Source organism: Orussus abietinus, unplaced genomic scaffold, assembly GCF_000612105.2.
Source record: "Orussus abietinus isolate OABI.00-Male unplaced genomic scaffold, Oabi_2.0 scaffold110, whole genome shotgun sequence".
Lineage (NCBI taxonomy): Eukaryota > Metazoa > Arthropoda > Insecta > Hymenoptera > Orussidae > Orussus > Orussus abietinus.
Window position 1 is genome coordinate 1 of NW_019394263.1, and position 16097 is coordinate 16097.

The 16097-nt window shown below is 47.0% G+C and overlaps 2 protein-coding genes across 4 annotated transcripts; one reads left to right on the plus strand and one right to left on the minus strand.

Moving 5' to 3' along the window:
- The first annotated feature begins 244 nt into the window (after positions 1-244).
- LOC105697284 (peptide chain release factor 1-like, mitochondrial) lies at positions 245-2532 on the plus strand. The gene is made up of 2 exons (XM_012420473.2): positions 245-744; positions 843-2532. Exons 1-2 carry the CDS (start codon positions 399-401, stop codon positions 1745-1747), a joined length of 1251 nt encoding a protein of 416 aa, XP_012275896.1. The 5' UTR covers positions 245-398; the 3' UTR covers positions 1748-2532.
- On the minus strand, positions 1780-16001 carry LOC105697283 (voltage-dependent calcium channel subunit alpha-2/delta-3). 3 transcript variants are annotated; one of them, XM_012420471.2, is made up of 17 exons: positions 15783-16001; positions 14309-14495; positions 13519-14058; positions 12787-13194; positions 11969-12286; positions 9303-9383; positions 9156-9230; positions 8672-8776; positions 8473-8544; positions 8261-8408; positions 8121-8181; positions 7751-7920; positions 7535-7658; positions 6081-6352; positions 5341-5678; positions 5027-5269; positions 1780-4818 (listed from the first exon to the last, which is right to left on the minus strand). In XM_012420471.2, exons 1-17 carry the CDS (start codon positions 15866-15868, stop codon positions 4438-4440), a joined length of 3609 nt encoding a protein of 1202 aa, XP_012275894.1. In that variant the 5' UTR covers positions 15869-16001; the 3' UTR covers positions 1780-4437. The 3 variants fall into 3 exon arrangements, with proteins under 3 accessions (XP_012275894.1, XP_012275895.1, XP_012275893.1); XM_012420472.2 differs by having other exon boundaries at positions 7763-7920; positions 8121-8187; XM_012420470.2 differs by having other exon boundaries at positions 8121-8187.
- Between the last annotated feature and the right edge of the window lie 96 nt (positions 16002-16097).

The following is a 16097-nucleotide window of genomic DNA, read 5'->3' on the forward strand; positions in this document are numbered from 1 at the left end:
CGTCAACTGCCGCATGGTATTACCGTCACGAGTACGTGAGCCGCCAACGGTCACTGGTAGATGGTACCGTTATCGCGAGTGCGCGAGCTCAATATCAGAAATTCATTGCGCCGCCCTTGGCGGCAAAAAACAGTAAAAGCTAACGTACGAAACCAGAGGGCAGCACAGGATGCGATCGCACGATCCCTTCCGTGAGCAATCTCCCTACTCATCTCTGGTATGTAATGGCAGTGACGGAACGGAACTGTACGGGATTTGAGGTTAGGAAAGGGTATTTTGCTGTTTGTCAGTCATTTATTTGCAGTGAAATGAATCTTTGAAGTGATACGTAGTATTCATGATTACCAAAAAATGCTCGTTGAATACTGTTTTGAAAAGATACAACATAGAGCATAGAAATGCGAAAAGTTGTAAATTTAAAGTGGAAAATGTTATTTCTAACCTGTGTACACAAGTGTAGTATTTCACTGGTTAGGTTGCAGGGAAGATATTTCTTGGGACCTGCCAGTCTCTTAGATTATGGTTTGGCTAATGCCAAAAGAGCTGTATGCACTTCAACGATCAAATTCAGCACCTTCCCTGAGTTGTCACTCGATAATCCAGATGTCAGAAAATATTTGGATCGAGTCGTTTCAGAGTATCGAGAAGAAGACAAATTTGGACACAAACTTGACAGATGTATAACAGACTTGGTGCGAAAGCGAATAGCTGTAACTGAAAATATTGAGAGCGTGGAAGAACTGGGTAAGGCTTTTTAGCTATAAGTTAGAGTATTTTTTAAAGTACTCTTTAATTCCATGATAAAATAGTATTAAATGCATTATTGCTGCTCTTATGTTCAGCAAAGCAGGATGAGGAAATGAAGAAACTTGCAGTGGAAGAAGTAACCAATTATAAAGAAGAATTGGTACATCTCAACGAAAAATTATTAGATTCCATAGTATCAAGTTTATCTGGCGATAATTGGGACCACGTTATAATGGAAATCACAGCAGGAGTTGGAGGAAAAGAGGCAATGCTGTTCTCAAAAGAGCTTCTTGATATGTATTTGTCATATTTGAACAATTTAGGATTTACTTATGAATTTGCAAAGACCGATACTGGAGATGTCTACAATGCCATTCGTCATGCGAGCATTCTCATTTCTGGCAGAGGAGCATTTCAGAAATTACGGTACGAAGGTGGAGTACACAGAGTGCAACGAGTACCTGCAACTGAGAGCACTGGGCGCATTCATACGAGTACTGCCACTGTTGTGATATTACCTCAGCCTAGTGAAATAGACATTGTACTAAAAGATAAAGACTTAAAAATAGAGGTGAAGCATGCCTCTGGAGCTGGGGGACAGTCCGTTAATACAACGCACTCGGCAGTAAGGATCGTTCACTTACCTACAGGCACGATGGTAGAATGTCAGGAGACTCGATCGCAGTTGAAAAATAAAGACATTGCCCTCCTGAAGCTAAGGACCATCCTTTACCAACGACAGCTCGAAGAACAAATTGCTTCGACCAGTGAACTGCGAAAAAAGCAAAGAGGTCTAGGAAATAGAAACGAAAGAATAAGAACTTACAATTATAACCAAAACCGTGTAACGGACCACAGACTGACCAATGGCACGATCCATAATTTGAAAGGATTTCTAGAGGGAGGCGAACTGTTCGAAGAGCTGCAGGAACAATTGCAGCATGAATGGCAAAAAGAGATCTTCTTCGAGATTCTTAAGGAGATGAAAGCAGGACGATGAAGTTCAGGTCACGGGTTAAAGGAAAGCACCCATTGATTCTCACATCTTTTAATTACGTCCCAGTGCTGCTCACAAATAGACTCGTAATTGTAAATAACAATTCTTAATAAATACTGTACATTAGTGTAGAGTCGACCCTTTGTTACGTTCTGCCTACGAGTAATCACCTCGACGAGCAATCGGCACGAATGTCGTTACGTTAACTCAATAACGTTTAAATATTCCGAGATCGACGTCTCCTGTTAATTTGTAAAACATACAACAAGATTTCGTGTAATAGCCGCGTGTCCAAAGGCACACCGTTTTATACCTTTACGTCGTATCTTACAGTAATTTACAAAATTAATGCTAATAAACTCTATAAGTAGTAAACCACATATATTTTCGGAATCGTCGTCTATTATCGGTTAATGTACAAAGCGCGAGTATGAACGTTTAGTTATGGTTTAACGAGCGTGCCTCGTCGTATGCACTCCTGCTCCGTTGATTCGCCGATTGCACCTACATAACCTGTATTGTTTTCGGTTTTTACACCTCAACGTCACCTCGAAAGTGTCGAGTTATACTTAAATCACATAACGCGTCATCAGTGACATAAGCTCGCGACATTCCCGTCCACGTACCGGTGCAGATAAGAGCGATTTACCGCTCCAAAAGACATATTTAACGTATCACCGCTCTTTAAGATCAGTTCTCTCGTCGCCGATTGCACGGCTAACAGGACACTTGCGATCTCGATGTACTGTCGATACAAAACCACCAGGTAATTAAATTGAAGTAACAATGAGAGGTTTAATTAATTGAGAAATTTCCTGATTGACGTTGCGCAATCGAGAACCTGGGAGCGAAAATCGCGAGTCACTCGGGTTATTTTCTTTTCTTTTTTCAACAGAGCGTTGTAACACCTTAACCAAACCTAGTAAAAATTCCCGATCTCGCCGTAATTTCTCAATCTAGCGTCGTTCATCGGAAGATGGACGCAGGAAACCACATCGATCGTGAACGATTTTCGAAAAATTTTTATTGTCGAGACCCAAGAGCGATTATTACGTTCGATAACACATAATACTTTCCAGAAGAGAAGAGAACCGTGAATGTATCTCGTTATATACGACTCATCTTGCAATAAATATATATATAATAGTAATATTTTTTAAATTCTGTCTTTAATCGTTCACGTTGTACTCCTTCACGTCTTAGAAGACGCCTTTGACCGAAACCAACAAATAGCGCGTCTCTCGTCGTTCATCTTCAATTAGGACGAATGCGCTCGTACGAGTGCAACGATTTATCGCGGTTGCATACCTCGTACGAAAACTGAACCTTGCCATTATCATTTGATTCCGTTTCCAGAGAGCTGACCGTGGCATTGTTCAGGACCGGTGGCACAGGTTTCGTCAAAAAATTGCTGGAAGCAGGTAAAGTGGTAACAGTCTCCGTATACAAAATCTATAGAAAAAGGTACTACAGGTCGTTTCTTCGCCCTTCCATGAGGCGCCCCTCGGCCGGCGACTCGATAAGGACATTTATAACTGAATCGACAAAAAAAAAAAGAAAAAAAATGGCCAGAGGTGACAACAAAGCGGTCGGCCGAGACGAAGCGACAAAGCACCGTATCATGTTCCGCGTTTGTGTTCGCATTGCGTTGGTCGATCGGTAAGGTGACTAGATATATAATCCTCCTTTGTCGAGGATAACGGTCCTCCTGCGTCCAAGACGACCAAAAAAGTCAACAGTTTGCCAGAACCACGACTTAAGGCTATGTGAAAGTGCCGGCAAAGAGGTCTCGTTTAGGACACTTTCCTCCGAGCCGGGTATACCGGGATCGTATAAAACTTCACAACGTGAATACGGAGGCTTTAAGGAAGGTCCCTATACCCATGAAATTTCAATTCTTTTTAACATTTGTTTATAGACACTTTCAACATTTTTGATAATAAATGAAATTTCATGCGTGTCAGGAGTTTGCTTACAGTCTCCATATTAACATTGTAGAGGTTGAATCGATTCGGTACACCCGGCTCGGAGAACGATTGGCCCCTTAGGTGGCATTTTCGCATCCTCTTAACTACCACTTGCCTAGACATTTTATAATACTTCACTCTAAACGAAAGAAAGAAAAAAAAAAAAAAGAAAAATCTGCGTGGTTCCTTCAGAGAGCGCAAAAACAAGTCGCGAATTACGAAAGCCTCATTTCTGTAGCTCGCAACGGCGATTTAGGATTTCCTAAATTTCATCGTTATCGATGACTTCGCGAAGACTTTCGCTCGGCTTACTTTTCCCCACTCTATCCTCGCCATCTTAAAAATCTGGTCACCTTACTAGATTACGAGAGCAGCAGAGCGTACACCGAGTGCACGCCTCGTATTGCACGATTCTGGGCAGTAACAAGTTTCGGACAAGTTTGGTACGACCGCAGCCATTGGCTAGGCGATACGTAGACCCCTAAAATTAGTATCTCTCTCGGAATGGATCCGACGTTGAAAATATAAGGACACGGCCCGGCGAGTCGCCATTCACGGTGCGACGAGGTTTCGGAATAAGTCCATGCGTGGAGAGGACCCAGCTCCAGCTGGACTTCCGCGGCCCTGAAAAAGACCCACCAGGACCTTGAAGGCGCTCCCCGCCACGTATTCGCCAGCTTCAAACGCGACGGGGAGGAAAGAGGTTCTGGCTTGTTCTCGGCTGGTTCAGAGCTGAGCCATCCTGGCCAGGAAGCAAACCAGCAGCAACATCCGTACCAGGTCCGGCAGGAGCCTCGAGGCCTCGCCGCAGAGGTCCTTGATCTCGCTTTCCTTCGGGTGGCTGCGGATGCAGGACCTTGGTCTGCGCCTCCGCAGACCGTTCAATGCCTTGTGGCAGACCAGCGAGTCGTTCGGGTAGATTACCTCTTCAGGGAGCACACCGAGAGCCGGCTCGTCCGTGTCGGGGCACATTGTGTCGACGACGACGAGCAGCATGTTGCTGAAGGCAACGGGCTGCACCACGTAAGGCCGGTCGCAGCCGTTGTTGGTGTCAAAATCCACGTCGTAATCTCTGGACGACACGTTGGCCAGCGAGTAGAGGTGGACCTGGACGGGAAAGAAGAGTTATCATTGAATTATGGTCTCTCTTCTAGGTCCACATTCATACCCAGGGAGAAGAGGATCTCATTAAACCAAGAAAACATTTCTTTGAATAGTACCAAAGAGATGTTTGAATGAACGAAACTTGAATCAACGAAATACTTCTTTGATTCAATGACGATTTTTTTTTTTTTCTAAGCGGAGCATAACTCGCCTCTTGGTCGCACGGCTCGGGTCTCGTCCGGTTGATGAGGACTTTCTCGTCGAAGTTTTGCTCGTCCTTCGCGTCTACCGATGGCTTTTCCCTGCGGTCCGGGTAATCGTCGTGGCCCTCGTCCTCTTCACCTGGGTAGGCGTACCCGTAAGCTTGTTCGGTGCTCCAGATGCCAGCTTTTACCCAAGCCCATGTAACCTGACCTAAGATCCACGAGGCCCACCTCTGCATGCTCTTCCAGGGCTGGAGGAAATGGAGGGTTACTGGTCTCTTCTCTGTCGCGTTTAAACCATGTTTATACGAGGATCTCTCACCGTCACCATCGAGGTCGCTCGATTGTTGGTCTGGGTGCTCTTGAAGCACACCGCCTGGTAGTCGAAAATCCTGATCTTGTCGAAGATCCCCGACTCCACCAAACTCGTCATGATGGGTCCCCGCACCTCCCCAAAGAAGCGGCCCGCGTCGCCCTCGTCTTCGGCTGCGATCACGAAGCCGTTGTTGTCCACCAGGTAGCAGGCCAGGGTCTCGTCTCCACAGTGCCTCTGGCAGTTGTTCTCGCAATTGTACGTGATATTCAGAAAGAGGCTCTGCAGGGCCGAGTGCAGAAACTGGAAACCCACCACCGCCGCCGGTGCCTTCGCCTGCTTCTTACCTTAAGAAGGAAGGAAACATCAATTTACTTCATCATAAAATTCCTCATAAATCACGCTGGAAGTGAAACTTTTAAATTGACGAGAATCAACAGACGTCATCAATTCTTTGTCTCCATTCAAGAAATGCCCTTCCCCTTTCGCTATAAAATCAACATTAATGCCGATCTTCTCCTAGGCTACAAATTAAAATTAAATAACGCTAACTAAAGCGCGTTCACTTAAAGAACAAATATATACACATGCTTTTGCCTCCTGCCTGAAGGGGGAGACTGGAATTTTTTGGTCATCGGAAAAATTCTCAACTTCGGCTATAATTTCACGTGCAACGTCTGATATTTCCCATGAAAAAAAAAAACCAACGCATCGATTTGGTAATCTGCTTTGAATGTCATTTCACGCACTTATGAAGATTGCACGACTCGCTGTGACCAGGGTGTTGTTGTCAGCCCCGGTTTCGTCTATTGGCACCGAGAAGACAAAACTATCAGGCTGAACGTAGTGCTGTTCCACGGCTCGCTTATACCAGACTTCATCGATGGCCCTCGGATACATCTTGCTGAAGTGTTCCTCAGGTGAGCCCTCCTCATCCACGAGGAAGTCCTGCCACCTGGTGAGGCCGCTGTGCGTCGCCATGAAGGCGAGGGTGAAGCCGAAGCGTTGTTGAAACTCTTTCCTAGAAGATGGCCACCATTAGTTCCAAGAGTGGAACGCGCGACGCGACGTTATCATTGTCAAGGAAAATCGAAACGCGCAACGCGGCATGGACAATTTTAAAAAGGGACCAGGAAACGGACATCGTGTGTCCGGGGCAAGGAAAGTCCTCGCAAAAGTATTAGCCGAGTAATTAATGTCGTCGAACTTGTCGACGGGGTTGACAAAGAAACAAAAAAAAAAATTGATATGGACAAAACGACACAGTAATGGGTCTACACGATCGTGTCAGTAATTACGTGAAATTCGTCCTCCTCTTCTTCTCGACCCTGAAAAGATTTCTCGCTGGCTTTTTGCGAAGAGTCAACGGACGTGCGACAAAGAAATAATAAAACACAAAGGCATTGGGAGAGATAAGCCAATGGACGCAGGTCGTAACGAAATAACACGGAGGCGTAATCGAGGGAGTGAAAGATGCATGCAGGGCTGGTTTTAACGAGGACCGATCGAACCGTTAATTAACTGAGAATTATTTCAGAAATTCCCCTCTTCAAGAACATACAGAAACTTCCTATTAACTCGAGCGGCCGGTCTACCAAAGTAGCGGCCGGTGCACCAAAATGGCGGCTCGGTCCTCCCGAAAATCGCCCGCGGTACGTGAACGACGAGGGAGACAGAAAACGAGGCAATTGAAAATCCCGCTATAGATCGCGGGGCGGAAAATCGCAGAGGTGTAAAATGTAATCTCTAAAAGGAACATAATGTGCGACGTGATGGCGTTACCTGGGCAGGAGATTCATCAGCCTAGCTAAAAGTCTGCATGGCGTTAAAGTGGTAAGTATTAGTAAAAAGGACAGGTGCTCTGACTATTCGTGTCGAAATGTGCGTCAACGAAACAACTAAAAGTCACGAGCGAGCGGTATATTAAAATCGCCGTTACTAGCGCGCGAGGCGTCGTCTCGTTCGCGATTTAAATCGATTGCCGGTCGTTAAATCGACCGATCGTTTGAAAGAGGTGACGCCATCTTGGCGGGGCGCGAGAGGAGAGACGCCACCGCGCGCGGCAAAGAACAAAGAAATGGAAAAAAAAAGAAAAAGGTCGAGAAAACGAAAAAGAAAGGGTCCACACGGTGTCGCGTGCTCGAACTCGTGGTGATCGTTTACGACATTCCAGTTGCCAAGGGTCAGGGTAACTCGTGCTCACCCGTTATCCTCGCGGGTGATGCTGGCGTTAGCGAACCACTCGGTTACCTTGGCGTCGTAGACGAGGCTGAGGAGCAAGCTCCGGTCGCAGTAGTAGGTGTCGGTGTCTGCCTTGCTGGCACTCGCTGAAAGAGAACGAAGGCACTAGGTCACTCTTCGGGGCAGGGGCCCAGGGTCGACCAGGGCGAGGCAGGGAGCCTGGCGACGTGATACTAACGATAGGACTTACGGGGAGCCCCGTAACCGGAACTCGAGTCGGAATACTCCGGGGGCTGGGATCGTTGCTTCGTGTCGATCCACTTCCAGCCCGGCTGGCGGGTTCGCTCCAGAAAGTGCAGGAGCTGCAGCTCCGAGGTGTTGAACCTGTGCTCACCCTCGTAGTGGTACCTGGGGAAAGGGGATATAAAAATTAATCGGCTAGTTCTAGGAATCTTCCCTAACGAAATGAAAACACTCATTTAACCAAAGAAATGTTTCTTGGAATAGTACCAAAGAAATATTTTCTCAGTCGAAGGGAATAATTACTTGACTCTATCTCCTTATTTCTAGGGTAATGGGACATGAGTCCATCTTCGTCATTTACTCACTTGCAGTAGAGCCAGTCGGGGTGCACCCGCCAGTTGTTGCCAGCGAAGTAGTCGGTCACGTCTTTACCTATGAGAATTCGATTTAACTCGGAATTGTCGACCCGGGGGGGCATTATCGAGAGCCCTCAAAGGGTGCTTACCCTCGGCATGGGACCGACGTATCTCCTCCGCGGCCAAAACCCGATAACTCCCACCATGCCCATGGTCCGGCAGACTCACGACCACCGTGAAAGGCGTCTTGTCGATCCCCGTGTAATCGTACTTCCTCTTCACCCTGCCGACACGTTTCTGAAACCAGGAGGAGGTATATTAAATCTTGATATGGACCTCGAAGACGAGCATCAGGACTTACCATGTCGTCGAAGTGGTACTTGGTGTGCAGCGTCGCGCTCCCGTTGGCCTGATTGATCACGTCGTCGCGTAGCTGTGCTCATTTACGAATCGTGAGGGGATTATTAATTTCGACGTCGTTTTAAGCGCTAACATGACGGGATTTAATCTTAAGGAGGTCCCTCGGACATAGCTAAAGGGTGTTCCCCGGAAAGACGCACCATGAGTATTCCTTCCTCGAATTCACGGGGTCCCCTGCCCTGATCCATCAGCTCCACCTCCGCCATGTCGACACTGTTGTACGAGGGCTTCAGGATGCCCTGGAACTGGTGGCGAACATGATGTCCAGATTTTATTAAATTCGTCGCTAGAAACTTTGAATTCAAGGCAATGATGGTGGTGAACAAACAGCGATGGGCGAGATTGGTCTCAGTCTTAACTTTACTTTTAACTCAGACTATTTAATATTTTATATAGAACGTGGTTAGTGACACATAAATGTTGTTTGAAGTCGATAGAAGAACGAGTTCACCGGCAACTTTCCAACATTTATTCGAACCGAGAATTTGGTTTTTTTAGTAAATGATTTTTTTCTCATAGTGTGCATACTCGAGATCAAGATCGATTTTGTTCATCGCTACGAACAAGAGAAACGATGTAGGATTTCGACGAAGCTTTTCAGCTCTTCGTTTGCTCGGGACTTACCACTGGTCTAAGGTCGGGATGGATCAGGATGTAACCGTTGTTGGTCACGATGAAGGCGTAGCCGTTCACGCCCAGCTGAAAGGAAGGGACAAATTACCATCCAGACGGTTAGTTAGGTACCCGTAACGACGATCTGTGTTCACTCACCATGTGCGGCATCATCAGTTTCTGGATCTCCTGGATGGGCACGTCGGTCCCGGCGACTCCGAGGAGATCGGCGATCCGGGTCTGAAAAAATAACGGCAGCTAGAATCACGGGCGACGGTGTTTTATCTCGGCAACGAACGACGGCTGGTCAATTAAAATCGCATTACCAGAAGCGTATCTACCTTCCCCAACAATGGCTATGAACAAGTAATCGTTCTAAGACACAGGTCTAGAATGGAGGAGTCATAAGCGGTTCTTCCGGTCGCTCAACTAGCTGGCACTACGTTCCAAGAATAAACATTGGCACAGGCTCTCCTAATTCTTAATCAAATCAAGGGTTATTACGCCATCCATTCGGACGATCGTCCCTTCGGTGATCCTCGAAGCCCGAATGAGAATCCGTGAGGATCGGATCGAATCGGCGAGTAGATCGAGAGATTCTATTCACTCGAAAATCAGGCAAAACCATGTCCTATTTTAACAAAATCGATCACCATTAATTTTCCATAACAGCGTAGTTCAATATGAAGTGATTGGCTCCAAAACTTTAATAACATTTCGAGCGATTTCCAACATTCCGCCCAGAGAAAGAAATATCATTGAACTGAAGGAACGATTTTTTTTAATACAAACAAAAATATTTTCTTCATTCAAAGAGTAATTATTTGACTCGAATAAAGTGGATGCAAGGTTTACTTGCAATTATGACAATTCAAGTCCCAAATGTGTGAAAAAAAAAATAATGGCGGGATATTCCATCTTGACAAAATTTCGACAACATGTTCGTTAAATTTCGGTATCTTTAACGGGATTTAAATGTCCATTTGGCAGTTGTATCGTTGTTAATAAGTTTGAACGATTTTAGCCCCTTATCCGTTTGAGTCCTAGGGGGTATTGAAAAAACACCGTCGAAGAATCCCGAACAGCGCAACCGTGCTTTCTCTAAATGAGTACGAGAAGACCCAAGCAGCGCGATAGCGCTTTGTTTATTTTATGTCGATGAATCCCACTCGGCGCGATAGCGTTTCTTGAATTGTAAGATGTATTATTTACATTAACCCCTTGCGTTACATTCCAATAGCGCGTGTCATAAACAACAAAAGTGTCGGTCATACATCGGTCCATTTTACGGTTTGGCTGAACGTAACTTCTCATACGTTTTGTTTACATTTGGCCCGATTGACATACCACGTCTCTCACACGTTTTGTTCACGTTTGGCCCGATTGATTTACCACGTCTCTCACACGATATTGTAAGTTAAGAGGTTAAAAGAAGGAGCTGTGTAATGTACTTGGGTCAGTGAATCTGAGCCCGCGACTTTGACAATCGGTGACGCACCGTCAGTTGTCCACAACGGTTTTCTCGACATAAAATCTGAACAGCGCGATCGCGCTGCCTGGGACTCAAACGGTTATATAATACTACGTTCTTAATGATTTCCAACCGAGGAGGATTTAAACGCACGATTTGGTGAGTGAATGATCCTCTGAAATTGAGGAAATCTTTGATGGACCGAGGACGATCGTCGACGAGGCTCCGACCGAACTCACTACTTGTATCGTCTAACGGATCTAGCATTAAATAAACGTCGTCACGAGTCCAACTCTGAATGTTCGCCGTGACTGCCTTACTATGTATGCAACAACGGATGTAAAACGTAACCAACGTACTTTGCCAATCGTACTTTGTAAATCACCGATCGCAATCCAACAGGCGGGCTTTCGCGAGGGAGGACTAAGTATTAACCTAGACCTACCTAGATCTGTCAACTAGCTGTAAAACTCGGCAACTAATCGCACTTGAAAAAGTAAGGTGTACCAGAAAGAGATAGATAGAGGGAGAGATAGATAGAGAGACGAGGACCTAAGAAAGTCAACAACCAAAGATACTTTTCTTCAACCAACCGGGCCATCGAGTCCACCGTCGATCTTCGATTGTTTCAACATTGTACAATTAGTTGATAAAAATGGAGCATTTAAAAAACCCACCAACAACCACACATTTCCTCGACGCCGATGGTGGATCCGCGCGACTTTGTCGTCGCGATCGACCTACTCGAGGTATATGTATATATATATGTATGTATATATATGTATGTACGTCGTATACGAGAGGTAAAAAGTCAAAAGTCAAAGGTGGGGTGTTCTATGCATGGAAACAACGTTGTTCTTTGGCTGCCAACCTCTCTTGTCTCTGTAACCCAGTAGGCTTCTTTCACCAGCACTTGTTCGGTGATGTTCTGTGGACAAAGAATCACTTAAAGCCGTGACTTCGCGTCACCGTTAAAAGGCACCAAAACTCCGATCGACAAGCCTGGTCTTTTTTCCCCCTACCAAGTACCCTTTCGATCAGTCGTCAGACTCATGGTGGTGTTTCGCAAAATCGTGAAATTTTCCTCGACATTGTCCTGCAATTAGCACCTCCTTATGGAGGACAGGTGAGAGCCCTGTTTGGTCGAGTTTACCACGTCCTGTCTTGAATCGTGTTTACCCGTTCCATCCATTCAGACCTCCGAGGATAATTCTCAGCTGGGTCAGCCTCGAGCCGAGAAGACGTTTACATATTGCAGACACATCCAACATGGTCGGTCCCAATTGGATTTCGCCGCCGCCAGACGTTCCATTAATTTCACCTAGGTGCACTATCGATTAGGGCGATAACTTACCGCGTTATCTCGTCTGTCGTAGACGGGCATGCTGACGGAGGTCATGAGTCTGTACTCCTGGAGGTTCCCATGCTGGTCGTGAAGTCTCTTCTGTTTCTGGATGTAACGGCGGTCCTGTTCCTCCTTCGAGGTGAACATCTTCCGGTTCTTCCGGTAGCTCTGAAATCGTTCTCGTTGCTCCCTGCGCTCGTTCCTTTCCCAGAGCCAGTCGGTCATCTTCGGGTCGGTCACGTCGGCATAAACTGGGGTCCATATCGTCGGATGATCGGTTCTGCCGAGGACCAGTGGTCTCGCCATCACCGGGACGTAATTCAGGACCTGTGTATGAAAATAATTCCCAGTTACAATAAGAAATTTTACCTCCTTCGGCAAACGTCGACAGAATTCACTCAGGGAATCATGGACCTTTAATGCTCGAAATCACGTGAAAATCAGCTGGGAATCGCAAATAGAAACTGGAAATTATTGGCAGTCACCGAACACTGTCACAATTTTCAGGTCGAACGTCACTTGTTACCGAATCACATTGTTGTTTATCATTGGAAATCAAAGGCAATCGGTTCTCAAAGCAGGAAATCGTTTTCAATGACTTTCGAGCAAATGCTCCCTTGCGCTAACGCTCGAAAGTGGACTAGAGAAATTTTTGTGCACATATTTTTCTGGTACATGGACAATGAAGGAACTTCTGCTGCCTTTTCTTAAAAGTGCAGATGTTTATCTTGTTTCGGGTAGGACTTGACTTTTCGTCATAACGGAATTCGAAGAGACGTTCCAACTATACCGTATAGAGTTTCCAACTATACCAGGAGACATCTCACCTGTTCACGTACTTCGGCCAAGGTTGACAGGTGAACATAATACCCTCTATTGGCACAAGCCATCCACTTGACCTCCCTGACGTCGGCCACCTCTCTGCCAATCAAATACGTGAACATCCTGACGGGCATGTCGGCATTGTTCGGCTGGTTGGGGTTATCCCTCCAGTTGTACTGCTGGAAGATCTCCTTGTAATTGTAGGGGACCCCATCGGTGACCAGCATGATGGCCTGATTACACCTCGCCCCTTCTCTCTCGGTACGATAAGTTTCCAGCAGCTCGAAGGCCTGATTCAACGCCAGCGAAAAATTCGCAATTCTCTCCGTGGACATATCAGCAATGGCGTTCTTCAGCTCCCTCACGTTCGCCAGATTCGCCTGGACGAGCGAGCCATTGAAGCAAGGGACGACCTTAAAATTCGCAGAGAATTAGTTAACAAGCACGCAGAGAATTCATTTGTTTGAGCAGGGAGAACAATATTTCCGTAGTCGTTGGAACAAACTCATTTGCTAACTTATCAAACATTTTTTCTACAGAGAGCTCTTCAATGGTTACATCTATGATTTGATATAATTGCAAAAATCACTGTTCTCGATGCGATTATTCCTATAGTAAGAGTAACATTTCATCAGCAATGCTGTCCTTTGCTAAAAGTGCAAATGTCCTCTTTTTTCCCCCCTGAGATATCGAGCTAGCTAAGGAACATCTGCGAGTAGATGAGAGGGTTACCCCACCTCGTGGGTGACGTTGGAGAACGTGATGATGTTGACGAAGTCGTTGTTCCCGAGGGTGTCGAGGATGTTGTTGACGACATGTCTGGCGATTTCCTTGCGCATCCCGGTCATGCTGCCGGAGTTGTCCACCAGGACGAGCACGTCCTTCGGGCTGGAGGCTGCCTCGATGTACCAGCTCCTGGTCCTGCAGTCGAAGAGGTCGACCGGCTCCATGTACCACCTCATCGCAGGGAACTGCCTCATGAACCCGGTCGAGCTGCCGAAATACTGCCATGACAGGGACGGGTCCTGGTGGAAGTTGTTGACGAAGGTCTTGTCGAGCTCTTCAGACCACTTGATAGCCCTTATTACGTTCGGCGAGCGATCGTAGACGTTGGTCGGCACGTGGACTGCGGACTTGTTCAGGTTCACCTGGCCCCCGAAGTGGCCGCTGTACGTCATCTCCAGGGTGTTGTTCTTGGCGTTCACGTAGGTGTAGCTGTCCGGAGGATCCGCGTCAGGGGACGAGAGGGCGGACGTTTCGGCCACGTCCATGATTCTCTGTAAACATATTTAGCTGGTAATTCCTCGTTCTAGATACCCAGAATATACTTTACCGGCGACGAGGCGACCTTGTCGGTGCCCTGTACATTATCAAGCCATCCCGGTGATTGACCACTCTCGGCCAATCGACACTCAAAAGGACCGAACGAGCAATGGACACGCGACTGGCAATTGAAACAACACCTGTGCCGTCTGACATCGATATCCAGATGAAGAAAGATCAGAAAGCGAGCTCTCATCTACTGACCTTGATGGCCGAGATCTTCGACTCCATCATCGCCTTGATGTCCTTGGCGATCTCCTGGACCAGGGCACTGCCGTCTCGAGGTATCAGCTCAGCCTGGCTGTAGCTCTCCTGGAACTTCTCGACGTTCGTCACGTACTTGCCCAGCTGGGAGAGCTCAAAGCCCAGTTTGTACGCCCACGTCTTGACCCTGAAAATCGGTTCGTCCAAGTAACTCAAAAGCATTATTCAAGGGGTCGATCGTTTGTTAAACATTTTTTAAATCAAGGTGTATCTTTCTAATAGTCTGAAACACTCCCACGTGAATGAAAGACTCCGAGAAAGGTCCTGTCGCTCATAAAATTTCCATTTTGTTTATAATCAATTTCAAATATTTCTTTTTATTCTTAACAAAAAACGCAGTTCATTGATATCGGAACCTTCCTCGGAATCTCAACATTCAGGGTTGACAGGTCTGCTGATTTATCGCCAGTTTTGGTGTATTTTGACATATCTGGTGATGCAGTGATTCTTTGAAAAAATCCGATGACGAAACAAAATTCTTTTAATAGCATTTAACGTCTCAGCAACGAGAGAGACTGGTTGAGGTCGATTAATCGAGGATAAGAAGACCCCCCATATGACCCGCCATAAAGTCTTTCCTGAAGTTTCGACGCACCACCTTGCTACTTTGTTTACCGTGAGTGACCTTCTATCGGTTACCTTTATCGAGATTCCTTGTCATCTCTACATCCTGCCGTAAACAAAGTATCCGCAAGGAATCCCCCCCTTCCGAGGGTAGGATCGCAAATCGGAAATTGCTCGCACGCCGAGTACCGTACATAGTCCCCTCCGCAATACCCACGGCCTACATTCTACATATCGGAGACGGATACCGAGGTAGCTCCCGATTCCCACAGTTGATGTCCACGTACATCGCAAGGTCCCCGTGAATTCCGTTCCAACCGACCGGCACGCCGCGTCCAATGTGACCCACCAGGGGACCGCGCCGCAGCGACGCGAGGAATTTGCTCGCAATTAGCAAACTCGCGGAACCACAAGACTCACCCCCCTCGCCCGCCCACGATAACCACCACTCAAGATAAGACACCCAGAGGTTGGCTACTCGGACATGGCGTCGAAGAAGCCCCTTACACCTTAAAAGACCCGCAATGAATCATTCAGAATATACCAAAACACCATGCTTAACGCCCTAAACCTCAAATTTAACCCATACCCTGGTAAGGAATAATAAAATACTAAAAATGAAAATAACAATAGAAAACCTGCCGATAGCACGATAAAACGTTAAGAGACGAGCAGACTTTAGTTTGTATTTTTACATTTATTCCCACAGAGGGGTTAAGATCAACCGTAGTCAATTTGAAACCGCGACGTAAGGTGTCCGGCCGATCGAACGGCAGGCGAGTAGCGGCGGCCTCGCCGCTGCGGACGCGGCGAGGTGCGCGCGGCTCGTGGGGACCCGGGGTGAACTTACATGTTGAAGGAAATGCCCTCGGCGCCGACGGATACGGCGAGGGTGAGGGCAAGCCCGAGGACCAAGACGAGGCGTAGGTGCCTCATGTCGGTTCCGAGGAGTGGACGGAGCGCGGAGAGTCCTTCCTAAGACCGAGTCGACCACCTCGGTGACATGGAGGCGCGGTGCTGAAGCGCGTCCTCGCGCGACGAGGGTCGGCGGGCTTCTACCCTCCCGCGCCGCTCGCAGCAGGTACTAACCCTCTCCCCCTCCTTTCCCGCCAGCGCGACGCCGTCGTTCGCGCATCGCCTTCAATCGATCTCCTACTGGAGACTG